This window comes from Lupinus angustifolius, chromosome LG06, assembly GCF_001865875.1.
Source record: "Lupinus angustifolius cultivar Tanjil chromosome LG06, LupAngTanjil_v1.0, whole genome shotgun sequence".
In the NCBI taxonomy this organism is placed as follows: domain Eukaryota; kingdom Viridiplantae; phylum Streptophyta; class Magnoliopsida; order Fabales; family Fabaceae; genus Lupinus; species Lupinus angustifolius.
The window spans coordinates 6,532,218-6,548,585 of NC_032014.1; the positions used below are offsets into that span (position 1 = coordinate 6,532,218).

Here is a 16,368-nt window from a genome sequence, read left to right on the forward strand (position 1 = left end):
TATGAGAAAAGATCTAAGAAAACATACATGTGTTCCAATGATACAAATTGCGGACCGCATCACGTGATGCCGCCACAATATTACGGTTACAGTGAACACCGCAACCATATCACACAGCAATTGCGGTGTGACACCGAATTACAATGATGCGTCGTATCGAGCAATATTATGGTTGTAGTGACCACCGCAATTGTATCACACCGCAATTGCGGTGCGACATCGAATTACAATGATGCGTCGCATCGGGCCACATTTTAACTGCATCAGATCACAATGTAACCACATCAGGCTATAGCACAACTGTATCGGGTTACATTAAATTGCATCGATTTCAAAAATATTTTTTATTCATAAAATAATTCATACCATACTCCACATCCTAATCCTAATGACTGCAATAACCACAATTTAAAATGAGTTGCATGCTACCACTTTAGCTTTAAAGACTTACCACCCTGTCATTACTTATGCTTTTGTTTTCCTTTTGAACATTCCTTTCTACTTTGTAAACCTCTTGTAACAAATCAAACATTCTTTAAAAAACAACACCCTCTACCTGCTATCAACTCATTCATAAACATCCATTCTTTTTGGTTCAATTCTATCACCCACCATTCTCATTTTCATGATCAGCAGAACTTAGCAACATGGTAAGCTTATGAAAAACATGTTTTTTTTAATGTTGTTGACCTCCTTAAAAACTTTTTGCTGTCATTCATATAATGATTTAACACTTTGTTTTCTTTTGTAATGGTTCAGGGAACACCAGTGAACATCATTGTTGGATCACAGGTTTGGGTGGAAGATCCTGAGATTGCATGGATCCATGGTGAGGTGGCAGAAATCAATGGCAAAAAAGCAAAAATCTTAACCATAGATGGGAAAAGTGTAAGTTTTCTGTAACCTGATCATAAAACTTGAATAGTGAAAGCTATGTTATTTCTTAGTGAAATATTAGAGAACTTAGTAGGATAACTCCATATTGAAGATGTTAACTATTAGATATTAAACATCACATGTTTTTCAGAGATAGGTGTAGAAATTTGATCTTTGATTAGAATAGCATGGCTAGTTTGGATCTGAATGATTGTAATGAAATAAGTTGTTAAAATAATTACAGGGTGAACCATCAAATGAACCTTTTTTTCTTTTAATAGAGTTTAGTCAACTGAAGTATTATGTTAAGTTAAAATTATAACTAATGCTTATGTTATATATATATATATGAAAATAAAGCAAAATCGTGACTGCATGTCAGCCTTTAAAAACGGATATTAAACTTGATAAAATGCCTGGGAGCATTGACAGCTGGAATCATTGTTTAAAATTGTGGACCGGATTACGTGATGCGGCCACAATATTGTGGTTTCAGTGATTGTCGCAACCGCATCACATTGCAATGGGGTGTGATACTGAATCATAATGATACGCCCGCATCGGAAAGCAATACAATCAGATCAAACCACATTTGGATGACACTGAATTCAAAAATATTTGGTTAATCACAAAAAATTTATACCACTACTACCACAATCCACAACCTCATGACCGCAATAACCATAAATACAATAATCACAACTGTCACCGCAATCGCAACCGCAACTATAATATAAACAAACTTCCTAGAATTTTAACTAATAATATCAGTGTAAATTTTACACTAATGCTCCAGCGAAGATTTTCATCATCCATACAAACTTAGAAGGAGTAGGCATAGGCATTCAAATATAAGTATTAGTCGCAGCATATTCTTTTTATTGGATCATATGCTATTGCAAGATTAAAATATATACTTGAAGTTTTCAAACACAATTCTCTCATTTTGGTAGAGAATTGTGAATTGGTTTTCTCGTACCAATTCGTGGTTATTTTATTACCTACAACTTAAGTAAAAGAAAAGAAAAATAATTGGTAATGTACACTCCCTTATATAAATGAGCTACAACAAACAAGAAAGAATTTATCCTTGGATAGTTTTCCTATGGTTAAAGAAAAGTTGATTCAAACCCAAAAGAAGCAGCACCAGAAACGATTGTAGAGAGCTATAGAAACCTACTGAATATCCCGAGCATACCAATATTTGTCGTTAGAGTAACGTACCACGTAAACCACGTATTAGGTGACTATGGTCAAGTCACATTTTTCATCAAAATAAAAATACTTTAGTGCACTGGGCGCCCTTTACTAGTACACCTATCCTCCCTAAACCACATTAGGTGAGATCCTCGTATACTATGCCGTTCTTCACTAACCACAAAAGTTCAAGAAACACATGATGATCCAATTGGCTGGGTTGGCCTTGTGTAACAAGAATTCTGCCCTAGGCTCAACAATACACCATCCAGCACATACCATCATACTAATAACTTCAATGCTTGTACAGAAGCATATAAACTAAACATTATCATTATCTTCATTTTCAGGTGGTCAAAGAAATTTCAAGTATATATCCGAAAGATACAGAAGCACCCCCTGCAGGGGTTGATGATATGACCAAACTAGCATATCTACATGAGCCGGGAGTCCTGTATAATCTCGCCTGTCGATTTTCTCTCAATGAGATATATGTGAGTCATAACAAGCTAACCAACTTGTAGCTAAATTTGTAAAGACATGTGATATATATATATAAAAGTAGCAAAATTTGACAATTATTAGTGAAATGGGCAGACATATACAGGGAATATCTTAATTGCGGTGAATCCGTTTCGAAGATTGCCACACTTGTATGACATCCATATGATGGAGCAGTACAAAGGTGCAGCATTTGGAGAGTTGAGTCCTCACCTTTTTGCTGTTGCAGACACATGTTACAGGTATAGATCAATGTAGAAATAGATTTGGCACAAGTTAACTAGATAACAATTGATGTGAGAGTTAACTCGGCTTAATGTATTAGGGCGATGATAAACGAAAATGGAAGTCAGTCCATATTGGTAAGTGGAGAGAGTGGAGCTGGTAAAACAGAAACAACCAAAATGCTAATGAGATATCTAGCATTCATGGGAGGAAGATCTAATACAGAAGGAAGAACTGTAGAGCAACAAGTTTTGGAGGTGAGTTTCAATACAAATTGTTTCTTAGTTAACTCAATATAAGGTATAAGTAGTGACATTTTCATTTCTTCAGTCTAATCCAGTGTTGGAAGCATTTGGAAATGCCAAAACTGTCAAAAACAACAATTCGAGGTAAAAATTGTATGAACATGTTTCTCAGGTCACATTTTCTATAATAATTCCTCTTTTAGTTGATCTTACGAAATTATTGGAGTTTATGGCAGTCGTTTTGGTAAATTTGTTGAAATTCAATTTGACAAGAATGGGAAGATTTCTGGAGCTGCAATCCGTACGTATCTGCTTGAAAGGTCACGAGTTTGTCAGGTCTCTGACCCGGAGAGAAACTATCATTGCTTTTACATGCTTTGTGCAGCACCACCAGAGGTGATCTCTCTTTAATTATCCTGAAAGAAATTAACATGTTATTACCTCACAAAACCTAACATTCAAAAGTTTTTCAATAGGATCTCAAGAAGTACAAGCTAGGAGATCCAAGACAATTCCACTATCTTAATCAATCAAACTGTTATAAAGTATCAAATGTGAATGACGCAAAGGAATACTTGGAGACGAAAAATGCAATGGATATTGTAGGCATAAATCAAGATGAGCAGGTATTGTGCAATGCATAGTGCATCACGTTTTAATGAAGCAGTGATTTCTTTTTATGCATACATTTAATCAAAGATTGCCACCCCATAGGATGCTATCTTTCGTGTGGTAGCCGCAATCCTTCACCTTGGAAACATTAACTTCGTCAAAGGGAAAGAATTTGATTCCTCCAAATTAAAAGATGACAAATCACTCATCCACCTTCGAATAGTTGCAGAGTTACTCATGTAAAATCTTTGATCCATCTTTCAAATCCATACAATTCATGTAAATTCTTCACTTTTAATGTCTCATGACATGTTTATGTTCAGGTGTGATGAGAAATTACTACAGGATTCACTTTGTCAGCGTGTCATTGTTACTCCTGACGGTAAAATTACGAAACCACTAGACCCGGAGGCAGCTGCTTTGAGCCGAGATGCTTTGGCGAAGACTGTGTACTCCAAACTGTTTGACTGGTAAAGACAAACTAACCAATAATATCAATGTATACTTTCACTCAACAGTCTGATACTAAAGTCAATCTAATACATGAAGATGTCTAAGACATATACTACTACTATCACCAATCATAAAACATAATAAATCTGGTCTAAACCAGCACCACCTTTCTTCTATTGCCTAATGCAACTTGGACAAGAAATGAATTAAATGCCTTCATAAAAATGGCAGGATTGTAGACAAGATCAACAGTTCAATCGGTCAAGATTCCAATGCAGTAAGCATAATCGGAGTCCTTGACATTTACGGATTTGAGAGCTTCAAAATAAACAGGTGAGTAGTATCATTGTGTATACGAAAGATAATATTTATATCTCTATATCATAATTGTCTTTTACGCCCCATTTACTAGTTTCGAGCAACTATGCATCAACCTAACAAATGAGAAGTTGCAACAACATTTCAATCAGGCAAGGCTACAACTTGTAAATACTGTTTGAGAATCATCATTACTGCGAATAAGTTATATAGAAATTCATCTGTTTTAACAGCATGTATTCAAGATGGAGCAAGAAGAGTACACAAAGGAGGAAATAAATTGGAGCTATGTCGAATTTGTGGATAACCAGGATGTTCTTGATCTTATTGAGAAGGTAATCGTATCACTATTTCTTGTGCTAGTCCTTTTTTCTACCAGATGAAATACTGAAACTATTTTATATGTCCTTCATGCAGAAACCTGGGGGAATAATTGCTCTTCTCGACGAAGCCTGGTATGTCATTTCTTACGACAAAAACTCTAAATGTATCTAAATGAAAAAACAGATAAACATATTTGCTTATAATGTGGCATCAAAAGAGCCTCAAAATAGAAGAGTTTGGTGGTAGAATTTGCTTGGACAGTATTTACTTCTAGCTAAATAGGCAGTGATAACCAAAGAACAGGTGAAAATTTCATACATCCAAATTTTCTGCAGCATGTTCCCCAAGTCAACTCATGAGACTTTTGCACAAAAGATGTACCAGACATATAAGGCACATAAGCGCTTCAAAAAGCCAAAACTTGCTCGAACAGATTTCACAATTAACCATTATGCTGGAGATGTAAGCTAATTCTAGCATTGTTTCTTGGCATTCATGTTAAGAAAGTAAAAGTACTAATTTCTTGTCATAAAACATTTTGATGTACAGGTCACATACCAAGCGGATTATTTTCTCGATAAAAATAAAGATTATGTTGTAGCAGAACATCAAGCTCTTTTATGGGCCTCCAAGTGCAATTTTGTTGCTAATCTTTTCCCTCCTTTACCTGAGGAGACGTCGAAGCAATCAAAATTCTCTTCTATTGGTGCACAGTTTAAGGTACAAATATTTGAATTTCAACATGGATTGGTTCGACCTTCTTCTCGAAAGTCTTAAACCATGAATTGCTTCTAACTCTATTCTTTATTCAGCAACAATTGCAATCTCTTATGGAAACTCTGAGCACAACCGAACCACATTACATAAGATGTGTGAAACCAAATACAGTTCTGCAGCCAGGAATCTTTGAGAACTTCAACGTCTTAAACCAGTTAAGATGTGGGGTAAGTTATTCTATTCCTCCTGTCTCCAAAATCTATGACTATTCAGTAAATATGAGAAATTTCTCACACCATTAACATATTTCAATGATACCGATGCAGGGTGTACTTGAGGCAATAAGGATTAGTTGTGCAGGATATCCAACAAAAAGAACATTTGAAGAATTTCTCGATCGTTTTGGAATGCTAGCCCCCAGTGTCCTCGATGGGTATAGATTATTCTAGTTTACCGGAAAATAAAAATGATACTTCTTTAACCTTTATTATGTTATATGTCATCCATACCTTCAAGAGGAGAGAGTAATAATGATGAGTTGAAGATAAAATACAAGCATTTTTCTGTAGTTCTGCTAAACTACTTGAAGCATTAGTTGAAAATTACAATGAGAATGATCTAGGATATACCTCATAAATAGATAACCAATTAAGGCTCACATCGAAAAATGAATATCAAAGATCTATCTGACTCGTTATCAAGTCCTATTATATATATGTTGATCTTTTCATATAACCCCACATGACAATTAATACTTTTTTCTGAGCAGATCTGATGAGAAAACAGCATCTATTGCCATATGCGACGAGATGGGCTTAAAAGGCTATCAAGTAAGTCTTTATATGGAAAAATATGTTATATAGAAGCAAAAGGCATAGTTATCCATAAAATTCCCACGAAATTATCTGTTATAAGGTCTGATGCATTTCCCTCTGATGTTTCAATAAGATGGGAAAAACTAAAGTATTTCTCAGAGCTGGTCAGATGGCTGAATTAGATGCCCGACGAGCCGAAATCTTAGCTAAAGCAGCTAGACGCATACAGAGAAAAATCCGAACACATTTAACTAGAAAAGAGTTCATTACCCTGAGAAAGGCCACAATTTATATCCAGAAAACTTGGAGAGGTCACCTTTCTTCACAATTTATATCCTTCCTTTTCCATAAGAACATTATTGTAATGTTCTGCTCTAGTCTCCTTAGAAAAAAACTGACTTGAATTACTTTTGTTTTCCCTTTAATATCACAGCAAAACTTGCACGTAAAATCTACAAAGATATGAGAAGGGAAGCAGCTTCTATCCGGATACAGAAACATGTGCGTACATACAGAGCAAGAATGTATTATACATCATTACAAGCATCAACTATAGTTATTCAATCTGGGTTGCGAGCATTAGCAGCACGAAATGAATACAGCCATAGAAGAAAAACAAAGGCTTCAATCAAAGTTCAGGTAAAGACATCTTAAGAAGGAATTCTAAAACCAACATAGATCATGGCATGCATAATGAAATAATTTGGAATCCGAAATATATTTTCTCATTGAAAATTCCATCTTTACTCCTATCGATAAAAAAGTTCCAGAAAGTTTGTATATGAGCATACAAAATATGAAACTACATAGCTTCTGTCTTTTATATTGATAACTTTAGTTGCTCCATTTAATTTCCTCTCACAGACACAATGGAGAAGAGCCTTAGCTCTTTTTGATTACAAACAAATTAGTTGTGCAGGATATCCAACAAAAAGAACATTTGAAGAATTTCTCGATCGTTTTGGAATGCTAGCCCCCAGTGTCCTCGATGGGTATAGATTATTCTAGTTTACCGGAAAATAAAAATGATACTTCTTTAACCTTTATTATGTTATATGTCATCCATACCTTCAAGAGGAGAGAGTAATAATGATGAGTTGAAGATAAAATACAAGCATTTTTCTGTAGTTCTGCTAAACTACTTGAAGCATTAGTTGAAAATTACAATGAGAATGATCTAGGATATACCTCATAAATAGATAACCAATTAAGGCTCACATCGAAAAATGAATATCAAAGATCTATCTGACTCGTTATCAAGTCCTATTATATATATGTTGATCTTTTCATATAACCCCACATGACAATTAATACTTTTTTCTGAGCAGATCTGATGAGAAAACAGCATCTATTGCCATATGCGACGAGATGGGCTTAAAAGGCTATCAAGTAAGTCTTTATATGGAAAAATATGTTATATAGAAGCAAAAGGCATAGTTATCCATAAAATTCCCACGAAATTATCTGTTATAAGGTCTGATGCATTTCCCTCTGATGTTTCAATAAGATGGGAAAAACTAAAGTATTTCTCAGAGCTGGTCAGATGGCTGAATTAGATGCCCGACGAGCCGAAATCTTAGCTAAAGCAGCTAGACGCATACAGAGAAAAATCCGAACACATTTAACTAGAAAAGAGTTCATTACCCTGAGAAAGGCCACAATTTATATCCAGAAAACTTGGAGAGGTCACCTTTCTTCACAATTTATATCCTTCCTTTTCCATAAGAACATTATTGTAATGTTCTGCTCTAGTCTCCTTAGAAAAAAACTGACTTGAATTACTTTTGTTTTCCCTTTAATATCACAGCAAAACTTGCACGTAAAATCTACAAAGATATGAGAAGGGAAGCAGCTTCTATCCGGATACAGAAACATGTGCGTACATACAGAGCAAGAATGTATTATACATCATTACAAGCATCAACTATAGTTATTCAATCTGGGTTGCGAGCATTAGCAGCACGAAATGAATACAGCCATAGAAGAAAAACAAAGGCTTCAATCAAAGTTCAGGTAAAGACATCTTAAGAAGGAATTCTAAAACCAACATAGATCATGGCATGCATAATGAAATAATTTGGAATCCGAAATATATTTTCTCATTGAAAATTCCATCTTTACTCCTATCGATAAAAAAGTTCCAGAAAGTTTGTATATGAGCATACAAAATATGAAACTACATAGCTTCTGTCTTTTATATTGATAACTTTAGTTGCTCCATTTAATTTCCTCTCACAGACACAATGGAGAAGAGCCTTAGCTCTTTTTGATTACAAACAAAAGAAGAAAGCAACTATTACACTTCAATGTCTCTGGAGAGCTAAAGTAGCAAAGAAAGAACTCAGAATGCTTCGGATGGTGAGTTGTACTTCTTAAGCATTAGTTTCATCAAATTTTCTGTCAAATACTAAAGAAAATGGACTATTTGAAAAGTAGAGGGTTGTTAACCGTTACACGTTATTGACCAGGCTGCAAGGGACACGGGGGCACTTAAGGAAGCAAAGGACAAGTTGGAGAAGCGTGTTGAGGAGCTTACATGGAGACTAGATATAGAAAAGCACATGAGGGTATGAACTCTTTCTATTATTTTCCATTCACGATGTTTTTTCGCGGTGTTTAGCCAGTGATGAACTGTAAGTACAACTATTTGAGATTGCGGTGAAAAGAAGAAAAATAACTCGAGTTGTTCTTAAAGCACTCTATCCACACTATCTAATCAGTAAAGTGTAACTTGCAGGTTGACCTTGAAGAAGCTAAAGGGCAAGAGATTGCAAAACTACAAAATGTTTTACAAGAAATGCAAGCTCAGCTAGATGAAGCTCATGCTGCAATTATACATGAGAAAGAAGCAGCAATATTAGCAATTGAACAAGCTCCACCAGTAATTAAAGAGGTTCCTGTTGTGGACAACACTAAGCTAGAGTTACTGACAAATAAAAATGAGGAGCTGGAGGTAAATCTGAAATTCTGTCTCCTATATAATTGAGAAATTTTACTTTCAAAATGTCTGAACAATAAAATGACATTAGATAAAAGTTTTGTTATATTATCGACATGGTAAAATAAAATTAGAATGGACTATTTAGTAGAATCTGAAAATGGTATTTTGATATAAGAAACTTGATGTACATGAAGAAACTTCAAAAATTTCGATCAGCACAGTATGAAATGTTTCTAAATGATATATAAGGAAAGAAAGTGTGTTTCTAAGATTAATATTGTATCTTTGATACCACTAAGGGTTAGAGGTTAATGGTGCAGATATATTTACCTAGTACGACAGGTATGTGATTCATCACTTTTTACATTAATTTTATGAAACATTCTTTATGACGAACCTAGTATGCGGTTCGGTGAAATCGGAGTAAGGATCCTCTCTATTAATAGAGAGGCAAGTACCATATTATAATACACAAAACATAACATGTAATGACACTTTTATCCTTTTATTTATTATGAAATCACTTTGTTGTCATTCAAAATACGAAGAAAAACAACTACTTGCCTCTCCATTAATGGAGAGGATCCTTGTTCGTGAAATCGATATGTGGTACATTAGGTAAATGAGAGAATTATGTAATTATCGGAACGAGTTCAGGACCGTTTTCTGAAATAAAAAGTAGATACTTTCTTGTGTATGAAAACATATATTTTCACTTATTTGTGGCAATACAGTAAACACCAAATACAGCTATGTGTGACATATCAAGCATACCATACTGCTGGAGCTGATTCTGACCGCAATTTTAAATACAATACACTGAAAATCTTGAAGAAATAGCAGCAATGCAGCATATTTAAATACTTCTTACTTCACAAAATTTACACTTAATATGATGACAAATAATTACCTTGAAGTTCTGAATATACAGAGTGAAGTAGAAGAGCTAATGAAGAAGATTAAAGAGTTCGAAGTAAGGTTCTTAGAAATTGAAAATGAGAACCAAGCAAGGCTGAAAGAGTCAGAGGAAGCACAGCTCAAAGCAATACAACTTCAGGAGACTATTGAAAGGTCCTTAAGTAATAATTTGCCACACAACATATCCACAATCATAAACTGCAATTGACTATCTATTCTTTACTACTCCAGATTAGAATCGAGTTTGTCGAACCTTGAGTCTGAGAATCAGGTTCTATGCCAGAAGGCTTTGGAATTGGAAGAATCAAAGAATGAAGAGATTTCTGAAGAGATCAAAGTGTAAGATCAAATATATTATTTGCACATAATTTTCCTATATGCTGATAACATAAACTTAGTGTAGGTTAAGTAAAATGTCATGAAGGATACTTTAAAATAAATCAAATGATAACACAACTATGGAATTCAAGATAAATAATCCTTCTTTCCTTTCATTTTAGAATTTTTTAAATTGCAACATTTTTACACCAGTAGTTAATTTGCATTCATTAGCTTCAGTAGATAATCGTCAGTAAATATTTTGGTGAGGATTTAAAGTTTTTCACATTAAATGTCACAGATGATTGAATTAAGTGGCCTACAACAATTAAATGGAAAACAAATTTTGGAAGGAATACTGAGACAAAAAACTGAAAGTAGCATAAAAACCCAAGTAAACTACTGAAACTTACATATTTTCTCTAGCCTCAAGGATCAGATAGCGAATCTAGAATCGAAGAACGAATTTCTACGGAGCCAGACAGCAGCAGCAACAGCAGCTGCTTCTGTCGAGCAGAAAGTTCATCCAGAAAAAATAGCAACAGATCAGGTCCAGGAAGTTGCTCCTTTAGAGCAGATTCAACAGAGAGTTATTTCAGATAATATGACTGCACAAATAAAGGTAAACCTTTGAGTTTTACCATAGAATCATTTCATTAAGTGACATTGTCTTTTATGGTGATGCAGAATTTGGATAATGGAAATCAAACACAGGAAGAACTCCATGCAAGAAAAGTATTTCCAACTTCACTCGTTCTTCAAGAACTTTTAAGTAATCGATCGATAAATGTGTTAATTTTTAATAATGAAATAATGCTTTCAGGAACCAAGAACACCTGTCTCCTTTCTTGCAAAACAAAGATCACTCACAGACAGGCAGCAGGTATGTTTTCGAAAGCTAAAACTAAATCAATAAAAAATATAAGATTTATAGAGAGTGGGTTGTTTCACACTAAAATAAATGTACCTAAGAGTTTTCATATGTCTTGTAAGCAGGAAAGTTATGATATACTTCTCAAGTGTCTCACGGAAGACAAGCGATTCGAGAAAAACAGACCAGCAGTTGCATGCATTGTTTATAAAGCACTTCTTCATTGGAGATCCTTTGAAGCCGAGAAGACACAAATATTTGATAAAATTATTCACACCATCCGATTATCTATAGAGGTAGTATCCTCCATGAATTTCAATACACCAACAAATATTGAGGAGATGTAAATAAAACATTAGCTTTTCAGCCTAAATGTAATAAACTCATATTGATGTATGAGATCAAATAAAAACAACTTTATTTCACTGGCAGAGTCAAGAAGGAATCAATAATCTAGCATATTGGCTGTCAACAACTTCAACACTTTTGTTCTATCTACAATGCACACTCAAGGCTAGCAATTCAACTAGGGCAGTGTCACGTAATCGAAACTCCCCTGCCACTCTATTTGGCAAAATGGCACAAGTAAGCATTCAAAACTGCAAGTTTTCAACACATTGTCAGAATTAAACATAAAATGGTGTTTGATATGCAAAATCAGGGTTTACGTTCATCTTCAACGGGCACAGGGTTTTCAAGTGGCTACAGTGGAATAGTGGACAAGCCAAATGAGAAATCGAAAGTGGACGCCAAGTACCCAGCTATTCTGTTTAAGCAACATTTAACTGCATATGTTGAGAAGATATATGGAATGATCCATGATAGTCTAAAGAAAGAGATTAGTCCATTCCTAAACTTGTGTATTCAGGTATGTATCATGTTTAAGAAAAACTTCCCAAGTACAACTGAAATGAGATATTGGTTGATTCGATAAATCGTGTGTCACCATGGCAGGCACCAAGATCTATAAGAACCAGATCAATAAGAGGGTCATCCAGAAACATTCATTCGAATATAGTTGCGAAACAACAAGCATTGCATATGCACTGGAAAAGCATTGTCAACAAGTTAGATCATGCATTGAGTATATTGTCAGATAACTACGTAAGCATAATTACTCACTCCACATTTCTTTGGCTGGTTTTACATATCAGCAAAGATTTTTCCTAATATTCTATATCTCAAGTTCAGGTCCCTTCCATCATCACAAGGAAAATATTTAGTCAAGTTTTCTCATTCATGAATGTCCAAATCTTTAATAGGTGAGCAGCACTGCAGCACTTCCATTCGATTTCAGTAAAACATCCTGAAGTAGTAAATTTGATTCATTTAATACAATTTTCCGTTAACTTACGAAAACTAACTATGGTCTGGCAGTTTGTTGCTTCGCCGTGAGTGTTGCTCTTTTAGCAACGGTGAATATTTAAAGGCGGGTTTGCATGAGTTGGAACTATGGTGTCTTAAGGCAACAGATCAGGTGACTTCGGATATTTGCCATTACCTATGTCTAACTAAAAGGGGCAGAAGTTCAAGACACTTACTTCTATTTTATGGTTTACTTTGCAGTTTGCTGGAACATCTTGGGTTGATCTCAAACACATACGCCAAGCTGTCAGTTTTCTGGTATACTTTCTTAGATCAAGATTAAAGAGAATGCATCTTTCTTTCCATCTTCTACCGTATTCAATTTTTTAATATGATTTGTGTATACAGGTTTTACATCAGAAGGCACAAAAATCTTTGGAGGAAATCACAAATGAACTTTGCCCGGTAATTTAACTAACTTATATATCAGATATCATAATGCATATTAAGTTCCTAACATTGTTTCTACATGAACCTATTTGGGTGAGAAGTACTAGTAGTTTCTCTCCAATTTCTGGCTTTCTATTAAGATTTTAGAATGTGCTTTTAATTTGAGTTTCTACTTAAAATCACATTGGAATTTCCATGAAAAGGGAGAATGATTCGAACTCATTAAACGACAACCCAATGTACGAGGCTCCCACTTAGTGGGGTTTCGAGAGGGTAGATTCAATCTCTTATTAATGTAATGTACTTTGTTGTACTATTTACTATATCAGGTGCTAAGTATTCCGCAAATATATCGGATCGGTACTATGTTTTGGGATGACAAGTATGGAGCACAAGGATTATCTCAAGAAGTAAGTCCTTAACTACTACATGTTTGTGCACATATTTTCATGTATGATGAAACTTGCAAGCATAAGGATTGCTTTAGAAACCATCTTAGCATTAGACACCTTATGCTAAAGATTAAATCAACCTTGTAGGCTAAATTACCCTTTTGTTCCACACAGCTGCACCAGTATACTTAATGAAAAACATAAAACTGAAGAAATCATATTTCACAATATGAAATAAAATGAAGAATATATGCTAACTCCAAAACAACAGACCATATATTCCCAATGACAATCACTAATTTACAAATTCTACATTCATAAAGAATTAATATGTTAGGAGTTCTACATTCATAAAGAATTAATGTGATACTTAAAAGTCATAGACTCTCTCACCTAATAGACTAGTCATTTGGGTTGTGCTCTACTTATATGCTTAAATCCTAACATAATACAACAGGCAAAACTTCATTTGGCATATAACCTTATCCCGAATGATAACTAAACTTCAAATTCTTTCATTCTTTTTTGTCCACCCTTTGACTATCATTCTTTACAGGTCATTGGCAGAATGAGAGTGCTTATGACAGAAGACTCAATAAACATACTCAGTAACTCATTCCTTCTAGAAGTGGACTCCAGGTAATTAACTATCAATATGCTCCTAGATCATTTTAATCTAAGTCACTTCTCAGCTGATGCAAACATAAACTATTGTACACAATTCAGCATACCTTTCTTGATGGAGGAGATTTTTCGGTCGATGAGTGACATCTGTCTATCAGATATGGATGTCGATCCGCCCTCAATTCTAAGGCAAAGGCCTGATTTTCAATTCTTGCTGCAACAAATAGACAGTGACTCTCAATGAGCTAGTGAAAAGTTGGAACCAATACATACTTATAGTTTCTGATTTGCATTGATTTAATTTGACTTTTGGTGTGGATAAAGTAAATTGAGTGTTGAGGAAAGGAATTGTAATTATCATATTTTTATTTATTCTAATTTTTTTGAGGATTACAATTTATGTATAATTTTTTGGTTTCTTGTCATGGAAGACATGCCATGGTGAATTTTGACATTGTTGTATAATGTTACCTCAAAAAGCAATGACATGATTGAAAGTTTGGGTTTAAATCAATATAGTAAATTTTATGAAGATGCTTATTAATTATTTCAGAGGATCATTTTGGTAGTAGTGAGTGAGATTTTCCATGATATATTAGTTGTATTCATTGTAAAGAAATGCATGATATAAGCTAGCTATTAGACAGGGTGTAACTGCCAATAACGGATTGTAACAGCTTTTCCCGCCAATTGTAGAATTGTAGAAGTTGCAGGCTTGAGGAAAGAAGCTAGTTAGTTTTTCTCTTGAACTTCTTGTAACTTCTCCTACTTCTAATAACACATAAGTCTTGAAACTCTTTCAGTTTTATACAGTTTATTGCAATTCATTGATTTCTTCAAATTCTTTTTTTTTAATTCCTAGAATTTCCATATCAATCCTTTTCGTATAATCAAGGGGATCCCTTCACTCTTTTCGTAAGGAACTAATCATTATTGAGGTGTGTGGTTGCCCCTTAGAAAAAGTATTGCTCTCAGGAATCGAAATTTTGATTTTTTAGTTTATTTAAATATCTAGTAATCTTACACTACTAGATCAATACCTTATTAATAGAGTGTCCATTACTCTATTGGAAGAAAAAGAAGATAAGACCTGGTAGGAATGAGCAACTCTTACACACTTCCAAATCAAAGTCATTTTTAAATCCAATCACGATTGTATCAGTATCTGTCTAAACTATTAATAAAGGGAAAACACAAAATAACCACTCATCATGGTGTAATTTATGCTTTCCTATTTTGCCCTCAATATCTTTTTATTTCTACCAAAAAACCATATAATACTATTTTTTTATTTTATCCTTATTATTTTCTTATTTTAAAAGTGTATATAAAAAATTGAATATTAGACTAATTGAATAAATTCTACCCTAAATTTAGCGCAAAAAATTATATTTGAATTTATAAAATACAAACTATACATTATAAACGATAGGAAAGCGGGTTGACAGGCATGAGAGTGCATGTCAACACGCTAGTACTATATATAAAGCCAAAACATGATGTAACTTCCATCATAGTGTAATTTTCACTTCCTATTTTGCCCTTCATATTATTTAATTTTTACAAAAAAAATCATATAATCTTAATTAACCACCAACACATTAATTAACTACCAACACATTAATTAACCACATCTCTTATCTTAAACTAAATATTATCTGTTCTTATCAGAACACAAGAGTACGGACAATGATGAGTCAGATGTTGATGAAGAAGTAGGAAGCGATCGCCAGGGTGACTGAAGGCAGCAAAGAGTTGGACCCGTCGGTGGAGGTACCTGAAAAGGTTCTCCGACGATCAAGTCAGTATATGAAGTAGAGAGTGAGTGACAAGAAGAATAATATTAGAGAGTCTAGGAGTTGAGGTTAAGATACTTCCTGTTGGAGGGTACTCCTATTTAAAGGAGTGAGAGTTGACCTTGGGCTCTTGGCTGGTGGTGCGACGCGTGGCCGACCAAAGGTGCTGTCTGGAGCTGCTTTTCCCGTGTCAGGCGGCCTGTTGGGTCGTACACTGTGCCCTTCTTGTCTCTTAGCCTGCTCTGCAACCCGTCTGTTGCGCTGGCAGGTGGGTTGGTGGAGTACGGAAGGCATGTTGTCTCCTGGGTCAACTTCGGTGGTCCCAACAAGTGGGGCCTACCTTGGCGTTTAAACATGATCTTTGGTTCGTCGGATAGGAACAGTTGCCCCCAGTCTGCCAGGATGCTGGAGGAGCATGCTGGGAGACTTTGACACGAGCCTCCTTTGATTTGGGCGAGGGGTCTGGTCTG

At 34.8% G+C, this 16,368-nt stretch overlaps 1 protein-coding gene across 3 annotated transcripts; it reads left to right on the forward strand.

Annotated features, from left to right (window-relative positions):
- Nucleotides 464-14,612, forward strand: LOC109349351 (myosin-12-like). 3 transcript variants are annotated; one of them, XM_019590116.1, is made up of 41 exons: nt 464-650; nt 760-888; nt 2,424-2,567; nt 2,671-2,816; nt 2,900-3,056; nt 3,130-3,188; nt 3,281-3,440; nt 3,521-3,670; nt 3,759-3,895; nt 3,980-4,126; nt 4,341-4,442; nt 4,522-4,579; nt 4,661-4,762; nt 4,845-4,882; nt 5,087-5,213; nt 5,301-5,471; nt 5,564-5,695; nt 5,795-5,815; nt 7,190-7,275; nt 7,612-7,672; nt 7,791-7,968; nt 8,091-8,296; nt 8,522-8,641; nt 8,752-8,850; nt 9,021-9,236; nt 10,156-10,295; nt 10,374-10,481; nt 10,887-11,082; nt 11,148-11,195; nt 11,284-11,343; nt 11,457-11,627; nt 11,764-11,916; nt 11,993-12,199; nt 12,286-12,435; nt 12,523-12,593; nt 12,709-12,808; nt 12,898-12,954; nt 13,045-13,101; nt 13,416-13,496; nt 14,035-14,117; nt 14,205-14,612. In XM_019590116.1, the coding sequence occupies exons 1-41, from the start codon at nt 648-650 to the stop codon at nt 14,344-14,346; spliced, it is 4,773 nt and encodes a 1,590-aa protein (XP_019445661.1). In that variant the 5' UTR covers nt 464-647; the 3' UTR covers nt 14,347-14,612. The 3 variants fall into 3 exon arrangements, with proteins under 3 accessions (XP_019445661.1, XP_019445660.1, XP_019445659.1); XM_019590115.1 differs by lacking the exons at nt 7,190-7,275; nt 7,612-7,672; nt 7,791-7,968; nt 8,091-8,296 and adding exons at nt 6,238-6,298; nt 6,417-6,594; nt 6,717-6,922 and having other exon boundaries at nt 5,795-5,901; XM_019590114.1 differs by lacking the exons at nt 464-650; nt 7,190-7,275; nt 7,612-7,672; nt 7,791-7,968; nt 8,091-8,296 and adding exons at nt 6,238-6,298; nt 6,417-6,594; nt 6,717-6,922 and having other exon boundaries at nt 751-888; nt 5,795-5,901.